The following is a 20,392-nucleotide window of genomic DNA, read 5'->3' as shown; positions in this document are numbered from 1 at the left end:
TCACAATTTCTCTATATACTTTCAGCTAATCATAATTTTAAATCAATCCCCCTTTGCAGATGTGGATAAATTCACAGATTTGTTTATTCTATAAACAAAGGGTGCAAGACGTCACCAGGACAATCTTACCTTCTGTAGAGTTGGGAGGTTCCACCAAAAAATAGCCAAGCAAGTGGTAAGTTGAAAGTAGTCAATGCAAGGATGATCTGAAAAATTGAAAAGACGTAGTTTATTACATGACAGTTTATTAAATGATGAAAAGGAAATTAGTAAGTTGTGTCTACTCTACTTTAAGGGCTCAGGTACCCAACTCCTCAAATAAATATAACCTGTATACAATCTGTCTAAAGATTTTGTGATTTTATATGTCATATAGTTCAAGGCTCTCAATGACTCCATTATCTTTCATTCATAAGTTCAGAATTAGGCTATTTGGCTTATCAAGTTAACTCCGCCATTCAGACAGGGCTAATCTATCTTTCCCTCTCAACCGCATTCTCCTGTCTTCCCCCAATTTCTCCCAATAACCCTTGACACCCATTCTAGTCAAGAGTCTGTCAAATTCCGTCTTAAAAATACCCAAAGATTTGGGTTCCACAGCCATCTGTAGCAATGAATTCCACCCTCTGACTGAATTCCTCCTTGTTTCCTTTCTAAAGGTATGTCCTTTTATTCTGAGGCTGTGCCCCTCTGATCCTAGATTCTCTCACTAGTGGAGACATCCTCTCCACATGCACACAATCCAGGTCTTTCACATTTCGGTAAGTGACAATTAGGTCCCCCTCTCATTCGTCCGTTTTCATTCTGCCATCCTGCCAACCTTCTATCTATGCTAGTATCTTCCCTCTAATACCATGGGCTCTCATCTTCTTTAGCTGCCTCATGTACGGCCCCTTATTAAAGGCCTTCTGAAAGTCCAAGTAAACAACATCCACTTCCTCTCCTTTGTCTATCCTACTATTTACTTCCTCAAAGAATTCCCACAGATTCATCAGGCAAGATCTCGCCTTCACAAAACCATGTTGCCTTTGGTCTATTTAATCATGTGCTTCTAAGAACTCGGAAACCTCATCCTTTATCACTAGTCCTTTTGATTATCATTAGTCCTTATGATTTGTACGGGTGTCAGAGGTTACGGGGCGAAGGCAGGAGAATGGGGTTAGGAGGGAGAGATAGATCAAGCATGATTGACTTGATGAGCCAAATGGCCTAATTCTACTATCACTTATGATCTAATGATAATGGACATTTGGCACACTGATTGAAAATTTCAGCTTGTGACTATTTACTGCTTTCCACCACAATGAAGCTGAGAAAAATGCTATTCTCCAATGTGGAGTCAGTCAGATGCAATAGATACATTAACGTAGTAAATTTCCATTGCTCAGTGGTGTGTCATCTGAGCTCGCACCCTCTGCCAGAACTGCAAAGCCACAAGAGAGCACTATTACATCAACCAGAAAAAGAAAACATACTGGAGCTATAAACAATGAGCTGGAGGGACTTAGCGGGTCAATTGGCATCTGTGGAAGGAAAAGAATTGTTGGTGCCTTGGGTGAAAACCCTGCATCAAGACCTAACCTGGGTTCTGATGCAGGGTTCTATCACAAAATGTCAACAATTCCTTCCCCCACCTCGTAAATGCTGCTCGACCTGCTGAGTTCCTCCAGCGATTATTTGTTGTTCCAGATTCAGCATCTGCAGTCTCTTGTGTCCCCATACATAAGACCTGACATATGGCTAAAGGCTTCTCTGGACAGCAACAGCTAATTAGGATCTACTGGTAATTAAAATAAGTTCTACTCTTTCTCTCTACCTTGCAGTCATCCCACAGGAAGAAATGAAATACATTATGGATTATATTTTCTTGCATTATCAAAATACATCGTACAATTAAATTCAGGGCTGTGGCAACCTTCGCCAGCTTGTCAATTCCAAAGCTCAGTGCTTCTGACTAACCAGTCAATCTGATGCAGCGATTGAGTCTAAAGGGAAATCAGCCACTGGGACTGGGATTCTTCCCAGTCACCATCTGTTTATACTGACCAAACAGATATAGAAAAAGCACTGATGCTACAGTGGCAGATTCAACTCCAGCAATCTGTGTTCAGTCCTGATCTCCAATGCTGTCTGTGTGGAATTTGCAAGATCTCCCTGTGACCACCTAAATTTCCTCCCAGAGCCCAAAGACATTTTGGGCTCTGGTTGGCTCTGGCAACCAACCATTGGTTGGTTAATTGGCCAATTATCCCTCATATATCAACCATGGGGAGGGGTTGATGGAAATGATGGAAATGTATGGAGAATAAAATAAAACTATTATAAAATGAGTTATTGTGTTGGTGCATACTTGTTGACTGGGCCTGCTTCCATTGTAAGAGTCTGGGACTAAGTGGGCACAATATCATTACTGTACAGTAATACCATAATAGCAGACAGGAAGAGTCCTTACCTAACATGTCTATTTAGAAATGGACGGGGGAGGGGTTAGAAAAGAGGGGACGGAGAGAAACAGAAAAAGAGGGAGACAAAAAGAGAGAGGCAGAGAAGCAGACAGAGAAAGAAACAGAGAAAGAAAGAGACAGAGAGAGAGACAGAGAGAGAGAGACAGAGAGAGAGACAGAGAGAGAGACAGAGAGAGAGAGGGACACAGAGAGAGAGAGACAGAGAGAGAGAGAGACAGAGAGAGAGAGAGACAGAGAGAGAGAGAGAGACAGAGAGAGAAAGAGACAGAGAGAGACGGAGAGAGAGACAGAGAGAGAGACGGAGAGAGAGACGGAGAGAGAGACGGAGAGAGAGACGGAGAGAGAGACGGAGAGAGAGAGAGAGACAGAGAGAGACAGAGAGAGACAGAGAGAGACAGAGAGAGAGACAGAGACAGAGACAAGAGAGACAGACAGAGAGAGATGGAGAGAGAGACGGAGAGAGAGACGGAGAGAGAGACAGAGAGAGAGACAGAGAGAGACAGAGAGAGACAGAGAGAGACAGAGAGAGAGAGAGACAGAGACGGAGAGAGAGAGACGGAGAGAGAGACAGACAGAGAGAGACGGAGACAGAGAGACAGCGAGTGAGAGAGACAGCGAGAGAGAGAGACAGCAAGAGAGAGAGACAGAGGGAGAAAGAGAGACACAAAGACAGAGATGCAGAGAAAGAGACAGACAGCACAGTTTGCACTGTGTACGAAAGAGAGAAGTTCTTAGTAAAAATCAAAATTTTGCAGATGTTGGGAATCTGGAGTAAAACTGGAAACATTGGTACAAGTTGCATCTCAGAAAATAGGTCAGGCTGCATCTCTGGAGACTGTAAGAGAACTATGATGAGTAAATTGTAGTTCTTTTTTTAATTTTTAGAGATAGAACATGGAAACATGCCCTTCAGCCCACCAAGTCTATGCCAACTATTAATCACTGGTTCACACTTGTTCAATGTTATCCCAATTTCTCATCCACTCCTTTCACACTAGAGGTAATTTACAGAGGTCAAATAACCTACAAACTTGCATGTCTTTGAGATGTGGGGGGAAATTGGGCGCTCGGAGGAAACCCACAAGGTCACAGGGAGAATGTGCAACTCCACACATACAGCATCTGAGGTCTGATTTGAACCCGAGTCTCTGGCGCTGTGAAACAGCAGCTCCACCAGCTGCACCACTGTGATGCCTAATCACAAAAATGGTTTCCACACAGAAGAAAGCCATTTAGCCTGTTCAATCCATGCCAGCAATACGAAAGAAGTCAATTTTATTCAATTGCTTTGCCCGGCAATTTCTTTCCTTTCAAATACTAATCCAGGTGCTTTTGAATGCTCCAATTGAAATGGCTTCACGACCACACTCATGCATTCCAGATTCTAGCCTCTCATTATATTAAAATATTTGAAGTAAAACATGTTTTCAAATGCGCAGGGTGGGAGGAGAAAACATAAGGGGACATCTCTGGATTCCTTCATACTTAGGAGAAATCACAGGATAACAGTTGCAGGATCAAAGAGGGTATTAGAGATTAGTAAATAACTTGCACTCAGTCTGAAATAAAAATAAATGAGAAAAGCAGAATAATGTGTAAAATCAGCAGTACGGTGAAAGGGAACGATGAAAAAGTGAAATGCAAAAGCTGGAAATTGTGATTATTTTAAGTTGTTGAGATAAGAAGACTAATATATCAAGTTGCAGGATGAGTGATGTTTTTCAAGCTTAAGTTTAGTTTCAGTAGAATTGTAGAGGAGGTTGAAGACAAAGATCAAGAAATCAAGGACGGCATAATGGTGCAGGTGATAGAGCTGCTGCCTCATAAGTCCAGAGACCCGAGTTTGATCTTGACTTCACATGCTGTCTGTTTGGAGTTGGCACGTTCTTTCTGTGACTGTGTGGGTTTTCTCTGGGTGCACCAGTTTCTTCCCAATCTAAAGATGCGCAGATTTGTAGGTTAATTGGCCTCTGTAAATAGCCCCTAGTTTATAGGGAGTAGATACACAAATGAGACAGCATAGAACTAGTGTAAACAGGTGATCAATCGTCAGTGTGGACACAATGGGCTGATGGGTCAATTTCTATGCTGTCGCTCCAAACTGAGCTAAACTGATTGAGGCAAGAGACAAATAGAAACTCAAGGTTAATGTTTAATGTTAAATGTTTAAAGAGTGAATTACAAGCAAACAGTTGTTTTGCCTGAAAAATGGGTTCTGGCGCTGAATGAAGAGAAAAGATGAGGCAACAAGTGTAGCACGTGTGGTTGCACTGGAAGATACCTTAGTAAAGGGAATGGGTTCAGTGGAGATTAAAGAGTAAAAGACAGCATCCCAAAAATTGTCCTTTTTGAACGCTGAAAGGGGTAGGGGGAGGGGAAAGGGAAATGAAGCCAGAAATGTCCAAAATTATGGGGTTAATCCATTGAATGTGGAAGCTGGAAGGGTAAAGATGAAGTCAAGAAGAAATAGGAAAATGATTAGACCATTTGGTTCATCGAACCTGCTCCGCAGACTCGGGGAATCCTCTTGTTCTGGTCAGGATGAGAAGTGAGTCTAAAAGACCATTCACAAGGCTGAGCAAACCTCACCAAAGTAGACAGGAAAATATTCAAAAATATTCAATGGTGTTGCTACAGGAAGCATGGTGAGAGAAACTGGTGGGCCCACTGGACTTATGCCAGGTTAACCTCTTTGTCCTATTTGATATGATTAACCTTAGATTGCTGTTATGGGAATAGCGCACCCGGTGGTGCAGTACCGGGGATATATTACTCATGAGGCTGTCGCCAGAGTGATCCTGAATTAAAATGGCTGAATCCAAGACTCGAGTGGAAAGCCTCTGTTAATTAGTTGTGTAGCTGTACTGTAGCAGGTTACAGAAAGGAAGCACACTAACAAAACATGGTGTCAGATCGGGGCCTGCTTCAGGATCAATCGAAAGGACGACAGCAGACGACGTTTGTGAGTAAATTACTGCTGAGAGACGACTGTGGGGCCTACATTGTTTCCATTGATAGAGGGGCGGATTTATCAGGAAAATGGGGCAGCTGAAGCCCCCTAGGCAAATGAATTTTGAGGCAAGGGACCTGCCAATGGAGTGGAGACAATGAAGGGAAGAGTTTGAGCTCTATGTTGATTTGAGCATGGAAGGGAAGGAGGACAAGACAATGAGGAAACTGCTAATGTACCTAGTTGGACCGCAAGGGAGAGAGCTCTACCAGACGCTCGAGACACGGACGCCGGAGGGCAACGTACAAGAGGTTACGCTAGCGCAGGCACTCGATGCTTTCGAAAAGCATTGTCAACCCGTGAGGAACGAGACCGTCGACAGGTATAGATTCTTTATGCGGAGCCAAGAGAGAGGGGAGACGTTTGATTAGTTTTTAATAGAACTGAAGCTCTTGGCAGCTCATTGTGGTTTCAGAGAGTTGAAGGATTCACTGATATGTGATAGAATAATATGTGGCATAAGGGATGACATGCTGCGGGAAAGACTTCTCCGAGAAACCTCACTTGACTTAGAAAAGTGTGTGGAGGTATGCCAGGCTTCGGTGCTGGCCAAGGCCAGAGTTGATGTCCTGGTAGGGGACCAGCGACAAGATGTCTGTGCAGTGAGGCAGGAGGGGAAACGATACCAGCCAACCATAGAGTGCAAATACTGTGCATGACAGAAAGAAGGAGAAATTTAGGTAAAAAACGGGATGAGGTCCTACAAGGTGAATTTAGAGAGCTAGGAGATAAACTAAAAAGTAGGACCTCAAAGGTAATAATCTCTGGATTACTACCAGTGCCACGTGCTAGTCAGAGTAGGAATAGGAGGATATTTCATATGAATACGTGGCTTGAAAAATGGTGCAAGGGGGAGGGATTCAATTTTTTAGGACATTGGAACCAGTTCTGGGAGAGGTGGGACCAGTACAAACAGGACGGTCTGCACCTGAGCTGGAATGGAACCAATGTCCTAGGGGGAGTGTTTGCTAGTGCTGTCGGGGAGGATTTAAACTAATGTGGCAGGGGGATGGGAGCTGGAGCAGAGAGACAGAGGGGTGTAAAATGAGGGTAGAAGCAACAGATAGCAAGGTGAAAAGTAAAAGTGGCAGGCAGACAAATCCAGGGCAAAAATCAAAAAGGGCCACTTTTCAACATAATCGTACAAGGGGTAAGAGAGTTGTAAAAACAAGCCTGAAGGCTTTGTGTCTCAATGCAAGGAGTATACGTAATAAGGTGGATGAATTAAATGTGGAGATAGTTATTAATGATTATGATATAGTTGGGATTACAGAGACATGGCTCCAGGGTGACCACGGCTGGGAGCTCAACATCCAGGGATATTCTATATTCAGGCGGGATAGACAGAAAGGAAAAGGAGGTGGGGTAGCGTTACTGGTTAGAGAGGAGATTAAAGCAGTGGAAAGGAAGGACATTAGCTTGGAGGAAGTGGAATCGATATGGGTAGAGCTACGAAACACTAAGGGGCAGAAAACGCTAGTGGGAGTTGTGTACAGGCCACCTAACAGCAGTAGGGAGGTTGGGGATGGCATCAAGCAGGAAATTAGAAATGCATGCACTAAAGGCGCAGCAGTTATAATGGGTGACTTCAATCTACATATAGATTGGGTGAACCAAACTGGCAGGGGTGCTGAGGAAGAGGATTTCTTGGAATGTTTGAGAGATGGATTTCTAAACCAACATGTCGAGGAACCAACGAGAGAACAGGCCATTCTAGACTGGGTATTGAGTAGTGAGGAAGGGTTAGTTAGCAGTCTTGTTGTGCGAGGCCCCTTGGGCAAGAGTGATCATAATATGGTAGAGTTCTTCATTAGGATGGAGAGTGACAAAGTCGATACAGAAACAAGTGTTCTGAACTTAAAGAAAGGTAACTTTGAGGGTATGAGGCGTGAATTGTCCAAGATAGACTGGCGATTGATGCTGAAAGGGTTGACGGTGGACATGCAATGGAAGGCATTTAAAGGTCGCATGGATGAACTACAACAAGTGTTCATCCCAGTTTGGCAAAAGAACAAACCAGGAAAGGTAGTGCATCCGTGGCTAACAAGGGAAATCAAGGATAGTATTAAAACAAAAGATGAAGCATACAGATTAGCCAGAAAAAGTAGCATACCAGAGGACTGGGAGAAATTCAGAGTCCAGCAGAGGAGGACAAAGGGCTTAATTAGGAAAGGGAAAATAGATTATGAGGGAAAACTGGCAAGGAACATAAAAACAGACTGCAAAAGCTTTTATAGATATGTCAAGAAAAAAAGATTAGTTAAGGCAAATGTAGGTCCCTTGCAGTCGGAAACAGGTGAATTGATCATAGGGAACAAGGAGATGGCAGACCAATTGAACAAATACTTTGGTTCTGTCTTCACTAAGGAAGACATAAACGGTCTGCCGGAAATAGCGGGGGACCGGGGGTCTAAAGAGATGGAGGAACAGGGAAATCCAGGTTAGTCGGGAAGTGGTGTTAGGTAAATTAAATGGATTAAAGGCAGATAAATCCCCAGGGCCAGATAGGCTGCATCCCAGTGCTTAAGGAAGTAGCCTCAGAAATAGTGGATGCATTAGTGATAGTTTTTCAAAACTCTTTAGATTCTCGATCTGTTATATCTGGACTTTCAGAAGGCCTTCGACAAGGTCCCACATAGGAGATTGGTGTACAAACTTAAAGCACACGGTATTGAGGGTTCAGTGTTGAGGTGGATAGAAAATTGGTTGGCGGACAGGAAGCAAAGAGTAGGAATAAACGGGTCCTTTTCGGAATGGCAGGCAGTGACTAGTGGGGTACCGCAAGGCTCAGTGCTGGGACCCCAGTTATTTACAGTGTATATTAATGATTTGGACGAGGGAATTGAATGCAACATCTCTAAGTTTGCGGATGACACGAAGCTGGGTGGCAGTGTTAGCTGCGAGGAGGATGCTAGGAGGCTGCAGAGTGACTTGGATAGATTAGGCGAGTGGGCAAATGCATGGCAGATGCAATATAATGTGGATAAATGTGAGGTTATCCACTTTGGCGGCAAGAACAGGAAAGCAGAGTATTACCTGAATGGTGACTGATTGGGAGAAGGGGAGATGCAACGTGACCTGGGTGTCATGGTGCACCAGTCATTGAAAGCAAGCATGCAGGTGCAGCAGGCAGTGAAGAAAGTGAATGGTATGTTGGCATTCATAGCAAGAGGATTTGAGTTTAGGAGCAGGGAGGTTCTGCTGCAGTTGTACAGGGCCTTGGTGAGACCGCACCTGGAGTATTGTGTGCAGTTTTGGTCTCCTAACCTGAGGAAAGACGTTCTTGCCTTAGAGGGAGTACAGAGAAGGTTCACCAGATTGATCCCTGGGATGGCGGGACTTACATATGAGGAAAGACTAGATAGACTGGGCTTGTACTCGCTGGAATTTAGAAGACTGAGGGGGGATCTTATAGAAACATATAAAATTCTTAAGGGGTTGGAGAGGCTAGATGCGGGAAGATTGTTCCCGATGTTGGGGGAGTCCAGAACCAGGGGTCACAGCTTAAGGATAAGGGGGAAGTCTTTTAGGACCGAGATGAGAAAACATTTCTTCACACAGAGAGTGGTGAGTCTGTGGAATTCTCTCCCACAGAAGGTAGTTGAGGCCAGTTCATTGGCTATATTTAAGAGGGAGTTAGATGTGGCCCTTTTTGCTAAAGGGATCAGGGGGTATGGAGAGAAGGCAGGTACAGGCTACTGAGCTGAATGATCAGCCATGATCATATTGAATGGCGGTGCAGGCTCGAAGGGCCGAATGGCCTACTCCTGCACCTAATTTCTATGTTTCTATGTTTCTATATGGCAGGGAGTGTTTCAAATGCCATCAGAAAGATCATTTCGCCTCACAATGCATGGAAAAGCAGGGGCAACAGAAGAAAGAAAAGAAAGGGGAAAATCCTGTGCATGCAGTGGTGGAAGTGGAGAGTTCCAGTGATGAGTATGATGACAGTCAAGAGGTTGATGAAATTTCAGCAATTGGAAGCTAATTTAACGCACATATTCACAAACTGTGAAAAAATCACTAAATTCTGGACAGAAATATTTAAAATAATTTCGAATGTTGTTAATAGGAAGCTGATCCCTGACTCAAACTTAATAATACTGGGAATATTAGAAACAGATCAATTAATAACATCGAATCAAAGAATTTTTATTGATTATAGTTTAATAATTGGGAAAAAATTAATACTGAAATTCTGGAAAGGTCCTACATCCCCCACAATTAAAATGTGGATTACAGGAATGTCGGAGACACTTCATCTGGAAAGATTGAGACTTGTACTAGTGGACAGGTTGAATCTTTTCAGAGGAATATGGTCTCCATTTATTGTATATTTAAAGGGTCAAAATGGCTTGGTTCGAGGACATGACCGTGGCCTGAATAATGGAATGGAGGAAGAATTATGAATAATAAATCATGGATATATCTCCAATGATAGATAACTTTTTTAATACTCCATTCATTTCTCCAATTTGGATCTCTTATTTTTATTTTATTTTTCTCTATCTTTTCCTCTCTTAAAAAAAAAGTATAGAAATATGTAGGACATAATTGTTAATATTAATAATATCACGAATGTATGTAATAAGTAAATTTTATTAATATGTATTTATGTTTAATAAAAATATTTATCAAAAAAAGAGGTTGATGAAATTCACACAATGGAACTGCAACCAGAAGCAGGAAAAACAGAAAGTGTGCACAGGGTTGAGGAGACTCAATTCCCAAAGAAAATCTTGGCGACCATGATGCTGAAAGGGAAGGAAGTAAAATTCCAGGTGGACAGTGGAGCCACATGTAACATAATTCCCAAGATGTATGTAAAGGATGTGGATGAAACCAAGCAAGTATTGTCCATGTACAACAATACGACAGTGGTGACTCTTAGGAAAAGCAAAATGAGACTGGTAAACCCAAAGAATGGAAAGAAATACAAAGTAGAGTTTGTAGTCCTGGAGGAAGACTGCATTCCAATCCTGGGAAGCAGGGCAGCTCATCTCAGTGTGTACAGAGAACATAATGACACTGAATGGCAGTGAAATCCCTCTGACCAAGGAAAAATTGATAGCGGAGTATGCTGATGTGTTTGAAGGGACAGGTAAATTTGAGGGCAAGTACCATCTGCTGGTAGCTGACAGCATAACGCCGGTGATCCACCCACCACGAAGAATCCCTGTAGCCTTACGGAGTAAGCTGAAAGAGGAGTTAGGCAGACTGACACAAGCGGAAATAATTGCCCCAGTAGAGACCCACGCACCGTGGGTATCCAGCCTTGTGTGTGTAGAAAAGCCCAATGGGAAGTTGAGAGTGTGTTTAGACCCGAGGGATCTGAACAAGGGGCTTAAAAGAAGTCATTACCCAATGACGACGATCGAAGATGTCCTCACCGACTTGAATGATGCCAAGAATGGGTTTTGGCATGTGGAACTGGATGATGAGAGTTCTCAGCTTACGACATTTAACACACCATATGGTAGATATAGGTGGAGACGCATGCCGTTTGGTCTGTCCACGGCCCCTGAGGAGTTCCAGCGACGACAGAACCAAGTGCTGGAGGGCCTGGAAGGAGTGAGGTCTGTTGCTGACGACATCCTAGTGTTTGGGAAAGGAAAAACGGCAGAGGAAGCAGAAAGAGACCATGACAGGAAGGTTAAAGCTCTGATGGAGAGATGTTGTGACCGTCACCTGAAGCTAAACATAGAGAAGGCAAAGCTGAAGGTGAAGGAAGTCACTTTCATAGGACATAGAGTCTCTGCTGCAGGACTGAAACCAGATCCAGGGAAGGTAGAAGCAGTGCTACAGATGCCTAACCCAAAGGATGTCCAAGGAGTTCAGAGATTTATTGGCTTTGTTAACTACTTGAGCAAATTCCTTCCTGGATTAAGCGGTCTATGTGAACCGCTACGCAAGCTGACGCAGAAGGATGTAGTTTGGTGGTGGGCACAGGTGCATGACAGGGCGGTGATGGACATAAAGAAGCTAGTAACTGCCGAGCCAGTACTCAGATACTATGATCCATCCAAGGAGCTGACAGTACAGGCCGACGCGTCAGAAACTGGACTTGGTGCGGCGCTGATGCAGGAGGGCCATCCAGTTGCCTATGCCAGCAGGGCCCTGACGGATGCAGAGACCAGATATGTACAAATAGAAAAAGAATTGCTGGCAGTGATGTTTGGTCTAGAGAGGTTCCATGTGTACACATATGGAAGGCCAGTGAATGTGCAGTCAGACCATAAGCCACTGGAGATAATCGCCACAAAACCACTTCATCGGGCACCAAAGAGATTGCAGAGGATGCTGGTGAGGATGCAGACCTATGATGTGACAATAAGATACAGACCAGGGAAGGAGATGCAGCTTGCAGATACGCTGAGCAGAGCATATATTCAGACTGGCAAGACTGACAAGACCATGAGAGAACTGGAGACTGTAAACCTGGCAAGGCACATCCCAATAGTACAGCCTCTGCTAAATGGCATAAAGGATGCAACAGGAGAAGATGAGACTATGCAGAAACTGCAAGAGGTGATCAAACGAGGCTGGCCAGAGAACAAGAAGGATGTTGACCCAGAGCTCATCTCCTATTTCCATGTGAGGGACGAGCTGAGTGTTGGAGATGGTCTCATATTTAGGGGAGAGAGAGTAATCATCCCTAAAGCCAGGAGACGCGACATGCTCACAAGAGTACATGATTCCCACATTGGTGTGAATGGCTGTCTAAGAAGGGCAAGAGAATGTCTGCACTGGCCCGGAATGAGTGCAGAAATCAAGGACTTCATACAAAAATGTGAGACATGTCAAGCTCAAGGGAAAGAGCAACCAAAAGAAATGCTGCATTCCCATGAAATTCCAGAGAGACCATGGGCGAAGGTGGGTGCAGATTTGTTCCACTTGGATGGAAGGAACTATTTGATCACTGTGGACTATTTCTCAGGATATTGGGAAATAGACCATCTAGAGAAAACACTGGCAGTGAATGTCATCCATAAAATGAAAGGCCAGTTCGCAAGATATGGAATACCAGATCAGCTCATCACAGATAATGGGCCACAGTTCACAGCTGAGGAGTTCAAGAGTTTTACCAAGAAGTGGCAGTTTGAACATACGAGCACATCACCCTATTATCCACAGAGTAATGGAAAGGCGGAGAGCAGTGTGAAAGTTGTGAAGTCATTGCTGAGGAAAGCTAAGGCTGCCGGAGCTGACCCTTGCCTGAGCCTACTAGCTTTTCGCAATACACCAACACCTGGCATGAGTAGCAGTCCAGTTCAAAGATTGATGAACAGACGTACCAGGACCATTCTACCGACTACTCAGAGGCTGCTCAAACCTGAAATTCCGAAAAAAGTAAGAGATGAGTTGAGAGCAGCTAGAGACAGACAAGCAGACTACTACAACAGAGGATCTCAAGATCTGATTCCCCTGAAAGCTGGCGATCCAGTTCAAGTGAAGCCGACCGATAATCGACATCAGTCCTGGAGGAAGGCTGTGGTTGTAGGCCGTGTTGCGCAACCCAGATCTTATGAAGTCAGAACCGAGGACGGCGTCATCTATCGTCAGAATCGGCGCCATCTGAGGAAGACCAACGAGCCATTTCATCACGTTGATGTTGACCTAGACCGGGTGACGTTGCCTGAACCGGAGCGAGAAAATCGACCTATGAGCCGACTACCGGTCCTCAGGGAGCATCAAACCCTGACAACAAGATCTGGTAGATGCGTTCGAAAACCACGCTATCTGCAGGATTATGTGCCCACATAAGGATAGGGCCTGTACATGTAGTTGAATATAGATGTAAAGGATATTAGGTTACGTTAAAAAAGTTAATGTTATATTTTTGGTTATAGTTTGATATGCATTGTTTTATGTAGAAGTAGTGGTAATGGCTAATAAAACTGAATAAATAAAAAGGGAAAGGGAATGAGGAACCAGAGATGTGTTGTTCAAAGTTTAGATAATTCCGAGCACTGAACTAAGATGCCATGGAAGAATTTAATTTATGGCTATACATGTAAAGTTCCTGTACATATCTGTTTTGTAAATAAAGGGGGATGTTATGGGAATAGCGCACCCGGTGGTGCAGTACCGGGGATATATTACCCATGAGGCTGTAGCCAGAGTGATCCTGAATTAAAATGGCTGAATCCAAGACTCGAGTGTAAAGCCTCTGTTAATTAGTTGTGTAGCTGTACTGTAGCAGGTTACAGAAAGGAAACACACTAACAAAACAATTGCTAAACATTGGTGAGGCTTTGCCTTTAGTTCAACCAGCCTTCAAAGCTGTTGGTTAAATTTAAAATCTATGAAAGTCTTTAACTGTTGCAAAGGAGGAAATAAATACTAAATATTAATCAGTGGGGCCATGGAAAGACTGAAAGTGGAAAAGCTCCTCACGCTTGCTTTGCATATTTATAAATTAACTATAAAATGCTTCTCTTGAAATCAATCGCTTGGTATTTCATACAAGAATTATCACCTACTCACATTACTGTTTTTTATTCCAAACTAGCACAAAACAGATGTTTGCTCTCCGACCACAATCATAAACACTTGTGCACCATTTTCTGAACTTGAATACAAGGAAGCCATTTGCTTCCAAACTTCTGCCAAATATTTCTGACAAAACAATTGGTGATTTACTGAGGATAATCAACTGGGAACACTGCCAATGTTTTTTCTTTTCTTCTCATAGCTAAAGTACTTCTTTAACCTCAGATCCTCCTCCAACACCTCACCTATGGAAGTTCAATAAAGGACATGAGTTCAGATCCTGTTCATTTGTACAATAGTTCATGCTTATCTGATTGTGCTGCCAGAATTTATATCGAAAAGAGGATATATTGCCCCCCTTAAATATATGGATCAGTCAAAGAACCTGGTCTGACAGTTGCCCTATAAGTCTAATTTTATTGTAAATATATTTTGGTATTGGTTGAGTTAAAATCCATGCAATCTAGAAGGATATTCAATTCATAAACTGGATATTTTTTGTTCTGGAGGTTTGAGAGTTAATTAAGCCAATTTTTCATTTGTTCGTGAACATATCCAAGTACCAAAATGCCAGTCCATACCGAGAATTATGAATTTTCATTTCAATTCTTGAAATCATAAAATCAGCACTGGTTTTCAAAAAATATTTCATCGTATCAAAAACCATAATAGTTATAACAATTGCCTCCTTTCATTCTCCACCATATTATAGGTGCATATACTTCCCTCTAAATTCATGTTATTATGCAACTTACATCACTATTTACTTCATGGAATGAATTTGTGACTTTCACTTCCAGTTTATACTCCACAACAAAAGCAAAATATTGTGTTGAATTATGCTGATCTGCGCCTTCCTTTTACACATGACCCCACCCTCTCAAACCAGAAGCACTAAAATCTGTACCTTTGTGGGTCTAACTGACCTCGAGCCCTCATGTTGGTAATCAGTCGCATAATGCAGCACAGTCAATGAGTCAACCAGGCAGCGAAAGCCAAGGCTGGCTTGTGAGCACTCCAATGACTTTTTTATTACTTGCGTTGCCAAAGGCCTTATGAAATGTTTTTTTAGAATCAGAGATTTTTTAAAGGAACATTTTAAATAGATTTGAATAAATGAGAATTTTTAAATATATATATACATATTAAAAAGTTAAATATTAACTGCTATAATTTAACGGATCATGTTTAATAGTTATCTGCTACAAATTAGTTTAAAAACATAAATATCATTTAAAAGAAATGGTGATCACTTATCCATTTCATTCTCATTCAAATGTTCCTGCTGCTGCTCTGCTCTGCTCCACCTCCTGTCTGGAATTGACTGTCTCAGGTGTCTCGAAGGTATATATTCACAAAATGCTGGAGTAACTCAACAGGTACAGGCAGCATCTCGGGAGAGAAGGAATGGGTGACGTTTCGGGTCGAGACCCTTCTTCAGTCTGAAGAAGGGTCTCGACCCGAAACGTCACTCATTCCTTCTCTCCCGAGATGCTGCCTGACCTGCTGAGTTACTCCAGCATTTTGTGAATAAATACCTTCAATTTGTACCAGCATCTGCAGTTATTTTCTTATACTACTTGTCTCAGGTGTCTCTTAACTTTCTTCCAACCCTTTCTGCTGCAGTGCTGCTCCACCTCCGGTCTGGAAACTATCTATCTCGGCGGTCCTGCGGTTCATGTTCAAACTTTCCCTCTGCGTCTTTGCTCTGTCTCCGTCCTCGCACGGCTCTTTTCCAGTTTTAGGTGACCACCCAATATGAAACATAATTATAATCATGATGGTGTTGTACTGCATCACTCTGGAAAATCAGCCCTGTACATCTAAGATTAAAGAGCATTTCCTTGACAAGGTGTTTTTGGTTCCAGCTACACATGTGATGATCTCTCTCCTACTATGATGCTACTTTTCATCGAAATTCAATTAGGTTATTTCCAAACCCGATGATGTCTTTTTGTGGGATCCACGGAATGGTCTTTGTTTCAGTTTAACTTGTGCATAATCTTAATTTTTTTTTAATTTGGTATCTCAACAGCTGCATGAATGCTGCTTCCTGTACTCATGTAGAATTCAAAGATGCCTTCACTTTTAAGGCAAGTGCACGATGCTCTTAGCTTCATATGGTCATCTATGATTTTTACCTTCCATTTTCATACCTATTTCCATCGCAGGAGTTATGCTTGCAACCAACTTTCAGCACAAATTCACAGACCTTAATTATACTTCTTCCCAGCCTGCCCCTTGTAAGGACTCCATTCAATTCTCTCCTTCTTCCGTTGCATTTGCTCCAATGATGTGACATTGCACATCAGAGCCTCTGGAACATCTTCCTTCTTCCTTGTTAGTGCCATCCACTCTACCAAACCAGATAGACCTCTCAAACACACCCCATCTATTTCCTGCATATCTTTTCACATCTCCTCCTGGACAGATCAAGAAGTCAGTTCCTCAGGCCTTATCTTCCACCTCACCAGTCTCGGCACTCAACAGATGATCCTTCATAATATTCCAACTCCAGCAAGATTACACCAACAGACACACATTCCAATCCAATTTCAGCATTTCCAAAGGGATTGCTCTCTGTGAATCCTTAGGTCGCCCTTGCCTACCATTTGTCACCATAAGGCACTCTCCCGTGCAACCTATATGAGATTTTTTCCTTTCACCTCTTCCCTTCTCACCATCCATGGTACCAAACATTCTTTCCTGTTGAAGAAGTGAGCCATTTTTTTCCAATCGGCTATATGACATTCAGTGTTCACAATGTGGCCTCATCCATACTGGAGAAACCAAACGCAAATTGGGTTATCTCTTTGCAGAGCAGTAATGACCTTGAGCTTCTAATTGCCTGCCACTTTCATTGATTACCCCACTCCCATTCAGATCTTTCTGTTGGTAGCTTCCTGCTCTGTCACAACAGGGGCCAGTTGCAAGCTCGAGGAGCAACACCTCACCTTCTGCCTGGGCACATTGCAGCCTGCAGGACTTAATACCATATTCGCCAATTTTAGATAACTTGGTCTTTCTTAGTTTGTGTAACAACTTGACATATTTACCTACCGTCCTTTATACTTTTTTGTACCGTCTAGCCTGTTGATGACATTATTTCACCTCTCCTCCTTGTTCCTCAAATTCTCTGCTATCTAGAATAACTTGTTTCTCTTTTTCTTAGTCCCGATGATCATGGACCTGAAACGTTAATTGTTTCTCTTTCCACTGATGCTCCCTGATCTCCTGAGTTTAGTTTAAATTGCTTCCAGAATATTGTGTTTTAATTTAAGATTTCCTGCATTTGCAGTTTTGATTGATTTTCAATTCTAATCCAAATTAAACTGTCACAAACATTACATTTTCATACGATATCTCGCTCTGGAGCCCTATGGTTTAAAGAGCACTCTTACTCTCAACTTGCAACTTGCCACACTCTTTTGCAGAACACACTAAAAACTGAGTGTTCATTCGAACAACTCCATCTAATTACCGATGAGACTATTACTGACCTACACTGCTATTTTAGTATCTGGGATTGTCTGCTGGAAAATAGGCATGCATAGGCATCACGTTAGGAGAAATACATAAAGAATTACGACTAAAGACCATATTCTCTCCAAAATGTACAGGACCTAAGGTCCTACGTCAATCTCTTCAAGAAGCAATGCCTACAGCGGTTAAGGTCACAGTAATCTACTACCTTCTCCAACCTCATATACAACTTTACATCAATTCAGAGGTTAGGTCATTGCCACTCTCAACCTCCAAGCCTTCTATAGGCAGCTGTTGCTGATCTATGCCATTTCTCACCATTTGCAGCTCACCACAAAACACAAGGTCACTTGAGAATAACAGATTTTCTCTATTTCTCTACTGCACAAGATCAAGTCAAAGTCAAAGTCAAGTCAAAGTCAACTTTATTGTCAATTTTCAGTTAGTTTACACAGACAGAAAATCGAAATACTGTTTCCCACAATCCCGAGGAATAAAGTGCATTAAATTAAGTTAAAATTAAAAAGGCACAGCAAACAACAATCAATATAAAATATAGTCACTTCAATGAAAAAAAGATGAAGATGAATATATTACAATTAAATTTTTTTTTTAAATAATGAACAGTAGTGCAAAGCCTGTCCATAGCAGCGTTACAAAAAGTGTCTGGTGCTGGATGTGCGTCTGTGTGGGGTGTTAAAGTCCAGGTCCAATGGGGGCAGGGGAGAGAGGAGGAAGGGAGGGGAGAGAGTTCAGCATCCTGACAGCCTGGTGGAAAAAAATGTTCTTTAGTCGGGTGGTGCTCGACCTCAGGCTGCGAAACCTTCTCCCTGAAGGCAGGAGGGTGAAGAGGCTGTTGGAGGGGTGGGAGGGGTCACCCACAATGCTCAATGCTTTGCGGGTGAGGCGGGTGGTGTAAAGGACCAGGAGTGTTGGGAGTGAGGCGCCAGTGATCCTCTCAGCAGTGTTCACTATGCGCTGCAGGGTCTTGCGGCTGGAGGCTGTACAGCTTCCGAACCACACAGTGATGCAGCTGCTGAGGATGCTCTCAATAGCGCCTCGGTAAAAAGTGTACATGATGGGTGTGGGGGCTCCCGCTCTCTTCAGTTTGCGGAGGAAGTAGAGGCGCTGCTGGGCTTTCTTGGCGATGGACGTGGTGTTGTTGCTCCAGGAGAGATCCTCGGTGATGTTCGCCCCCAGGAATTTGGTGCTGCTCACCTGCTCCACAGCAGCACCATTGATGGTCAGTGGGTGGGGGTGTTGGGTGTGCGTTCTCCTGAAGTCGACAACAATCTCCTTTGTTTTCTCCACATTCAGGAAGAGATTGTTGTCTGTGCACCACGCGGCCAGCTGGTTCACCTCCTTCCTGTAGTGGGTCTCGTCGTTGTTGCTGATGAGACCCACCACGGTTGTGTCGTCCGCAAACTTGACGAAGTGGTTGGAGCTGTGGGTGGGTGTGCAGTCGTGGGTCAGCAAGGTGAAGAGCAGGGGGCTTAGCACACATCCTTGTGGGGCCCCCGTACTCAGCGTGATGGTGTCCGATGTGTTGCTGCCGACCCGTACAGACTGGGGTCTGGCAGTGAGGAAGTCCAGCAGCCAGTTGCAGAGAAGGGGGCTGAGGCCCAGATTTGTTAGTTTACAAACCAGCTGCTGGGGGATGATGGTGTTGAACGCTGAGCTAAAGTCTATGAACAGCATCCTTACATATGAGTTTTTAGTGTCCAAGTGGGTGAGGGCTGGGTGTAGAGCAGAGGAGATGGCATCCTCAGTGGACCGCTTAGCTCGATATGCAAACTGAAACGGGTCCAGGAAGGGGGGGAGGTTGGATCTGATCTGCTTCATGACCAGCCTCTCGAAGCACTTCTGACGTATGTAGGTTAATTGGCTGGGTAAATGTTAAAAAAAAAATTGTCCCTAGTGGGTGTAGGATAGTGTTAATGTGCGGGGATCGCTGGGCGGCACGGACTTGGAGGGCCGAAAAGGCCTGTTTCCGGCTGTATATATATGATATGATATGATATGATGGTTGAAGTCAGCGCTACAGGGCGGTAGTCGTTGAAGCAAGATGGAGAAGACTTCTTGGGCACAGGTATGATGGTGGTTTCTTTGAAGCACGAGGGAACAACAGCCTGGCTCAGGGAGATGTTGAAGATGTCTGTGAGGACATCTGTGAGCTCAGCTGCGCAGTCTTTTAGCACACGACCAGGAATGTTGTCAGGTCCAGAAGCTTTTCGGGTGTTAACCCTTAACAGTGTGCTCCTCACACTGCCTGGAGACAGACAAATAGCCTGGTCGTTGGGGGGGGGGGAGTTGTTTTCTGCGCAGGTGTGTTGCTCTGTGCTTCAAAGCGTGCGAAGAAGTCGATGCATAAAAGTATGTGTATTTACCACCGTTGAAACTTTGGAAAAGCTGGTAATCTCTCAAAGAATTTTTATATTGTAATGCTTAAGACTGTCCCTCAGAACCTGGAGTTCTTCATGAATTATGAAATATTCCAGTCACTCAATGGTTGTGGTCAATGGTTGTGTAGGGAACATTCTCATGGACATTCTTATGAATTCTTTATTCTATGGTGATCACAGCTACTTGTATCCATCTTCTCATTAAAGGACTTCCTGCTATTGTGCCATCTCAAGTCACTGAAACTAAGCACCACTGTAATGAAAAGCATTGGGGTCTAAGTTCCTCATTTGAGATTTCTTGTCCCTTCCTCAAAATGGGATTTTGCAGTCTGAACTACTCTGGAGGTAGTGCAATACTCTTCAGTACTCACCCAGTTTATCATTATCTGGAGCTCACTGCACCAATTAGCTGAGCTCCCACACAAGGACATCGAACAAGTGAATGAGAACGTTTGGGAAAACCGAGAGGCGAAAAGGAAGCCACAGGGATGTGGGCAGCTGGTGGTGGTGGTGGGAAGAGAAAGAAAAGAAAAAGAAGC

The 20,392-nt window shown here is 43.4% G+C and overlaps 1 protein-coding gene across 1 annotated transcript in view; it reads right to left on the bottom strand.

Annotated features, from left to right (window-relative positions):
• LOC144603563 (sortilin-like) overlaps positions 1 to 20,392 on the bottom strand; it is a 120,624-nt gene that overhangs the window by 69,854 nt on the left and 30,378 nt on the right. The window contains exon 3 of the mRNA XM_078416947.1: positions 130 to 206. Coding sequence (XP_078273073.1) covers positions 130 to 206 — 77 coding nt within the window. The remainder of the gene's footprint in view (positions 1 to 129; positions 207 to 20,392) is intronic.

Source organism: Rhinoraja longicauda, chromosome 20 (genome assembly GCF_053455715.1).
Source record: "Rhinoraja longicauda isolate Sanriku21f chromosome 20, sRhiLon1.1, whole genome shotgun sequence".
Classification (NCBI taxonomy): Eukaryota; Metazoa; Chordata; class Chondrichthyes; order Rajiformes; family Arhynchobatidae; genus Rhinoraja; species Rhinoraja longicauda.
Note: the sequence above shows the minus strand (reverse complement) of the source record. Positions and strands in the feature narration are given on the sequence as shown.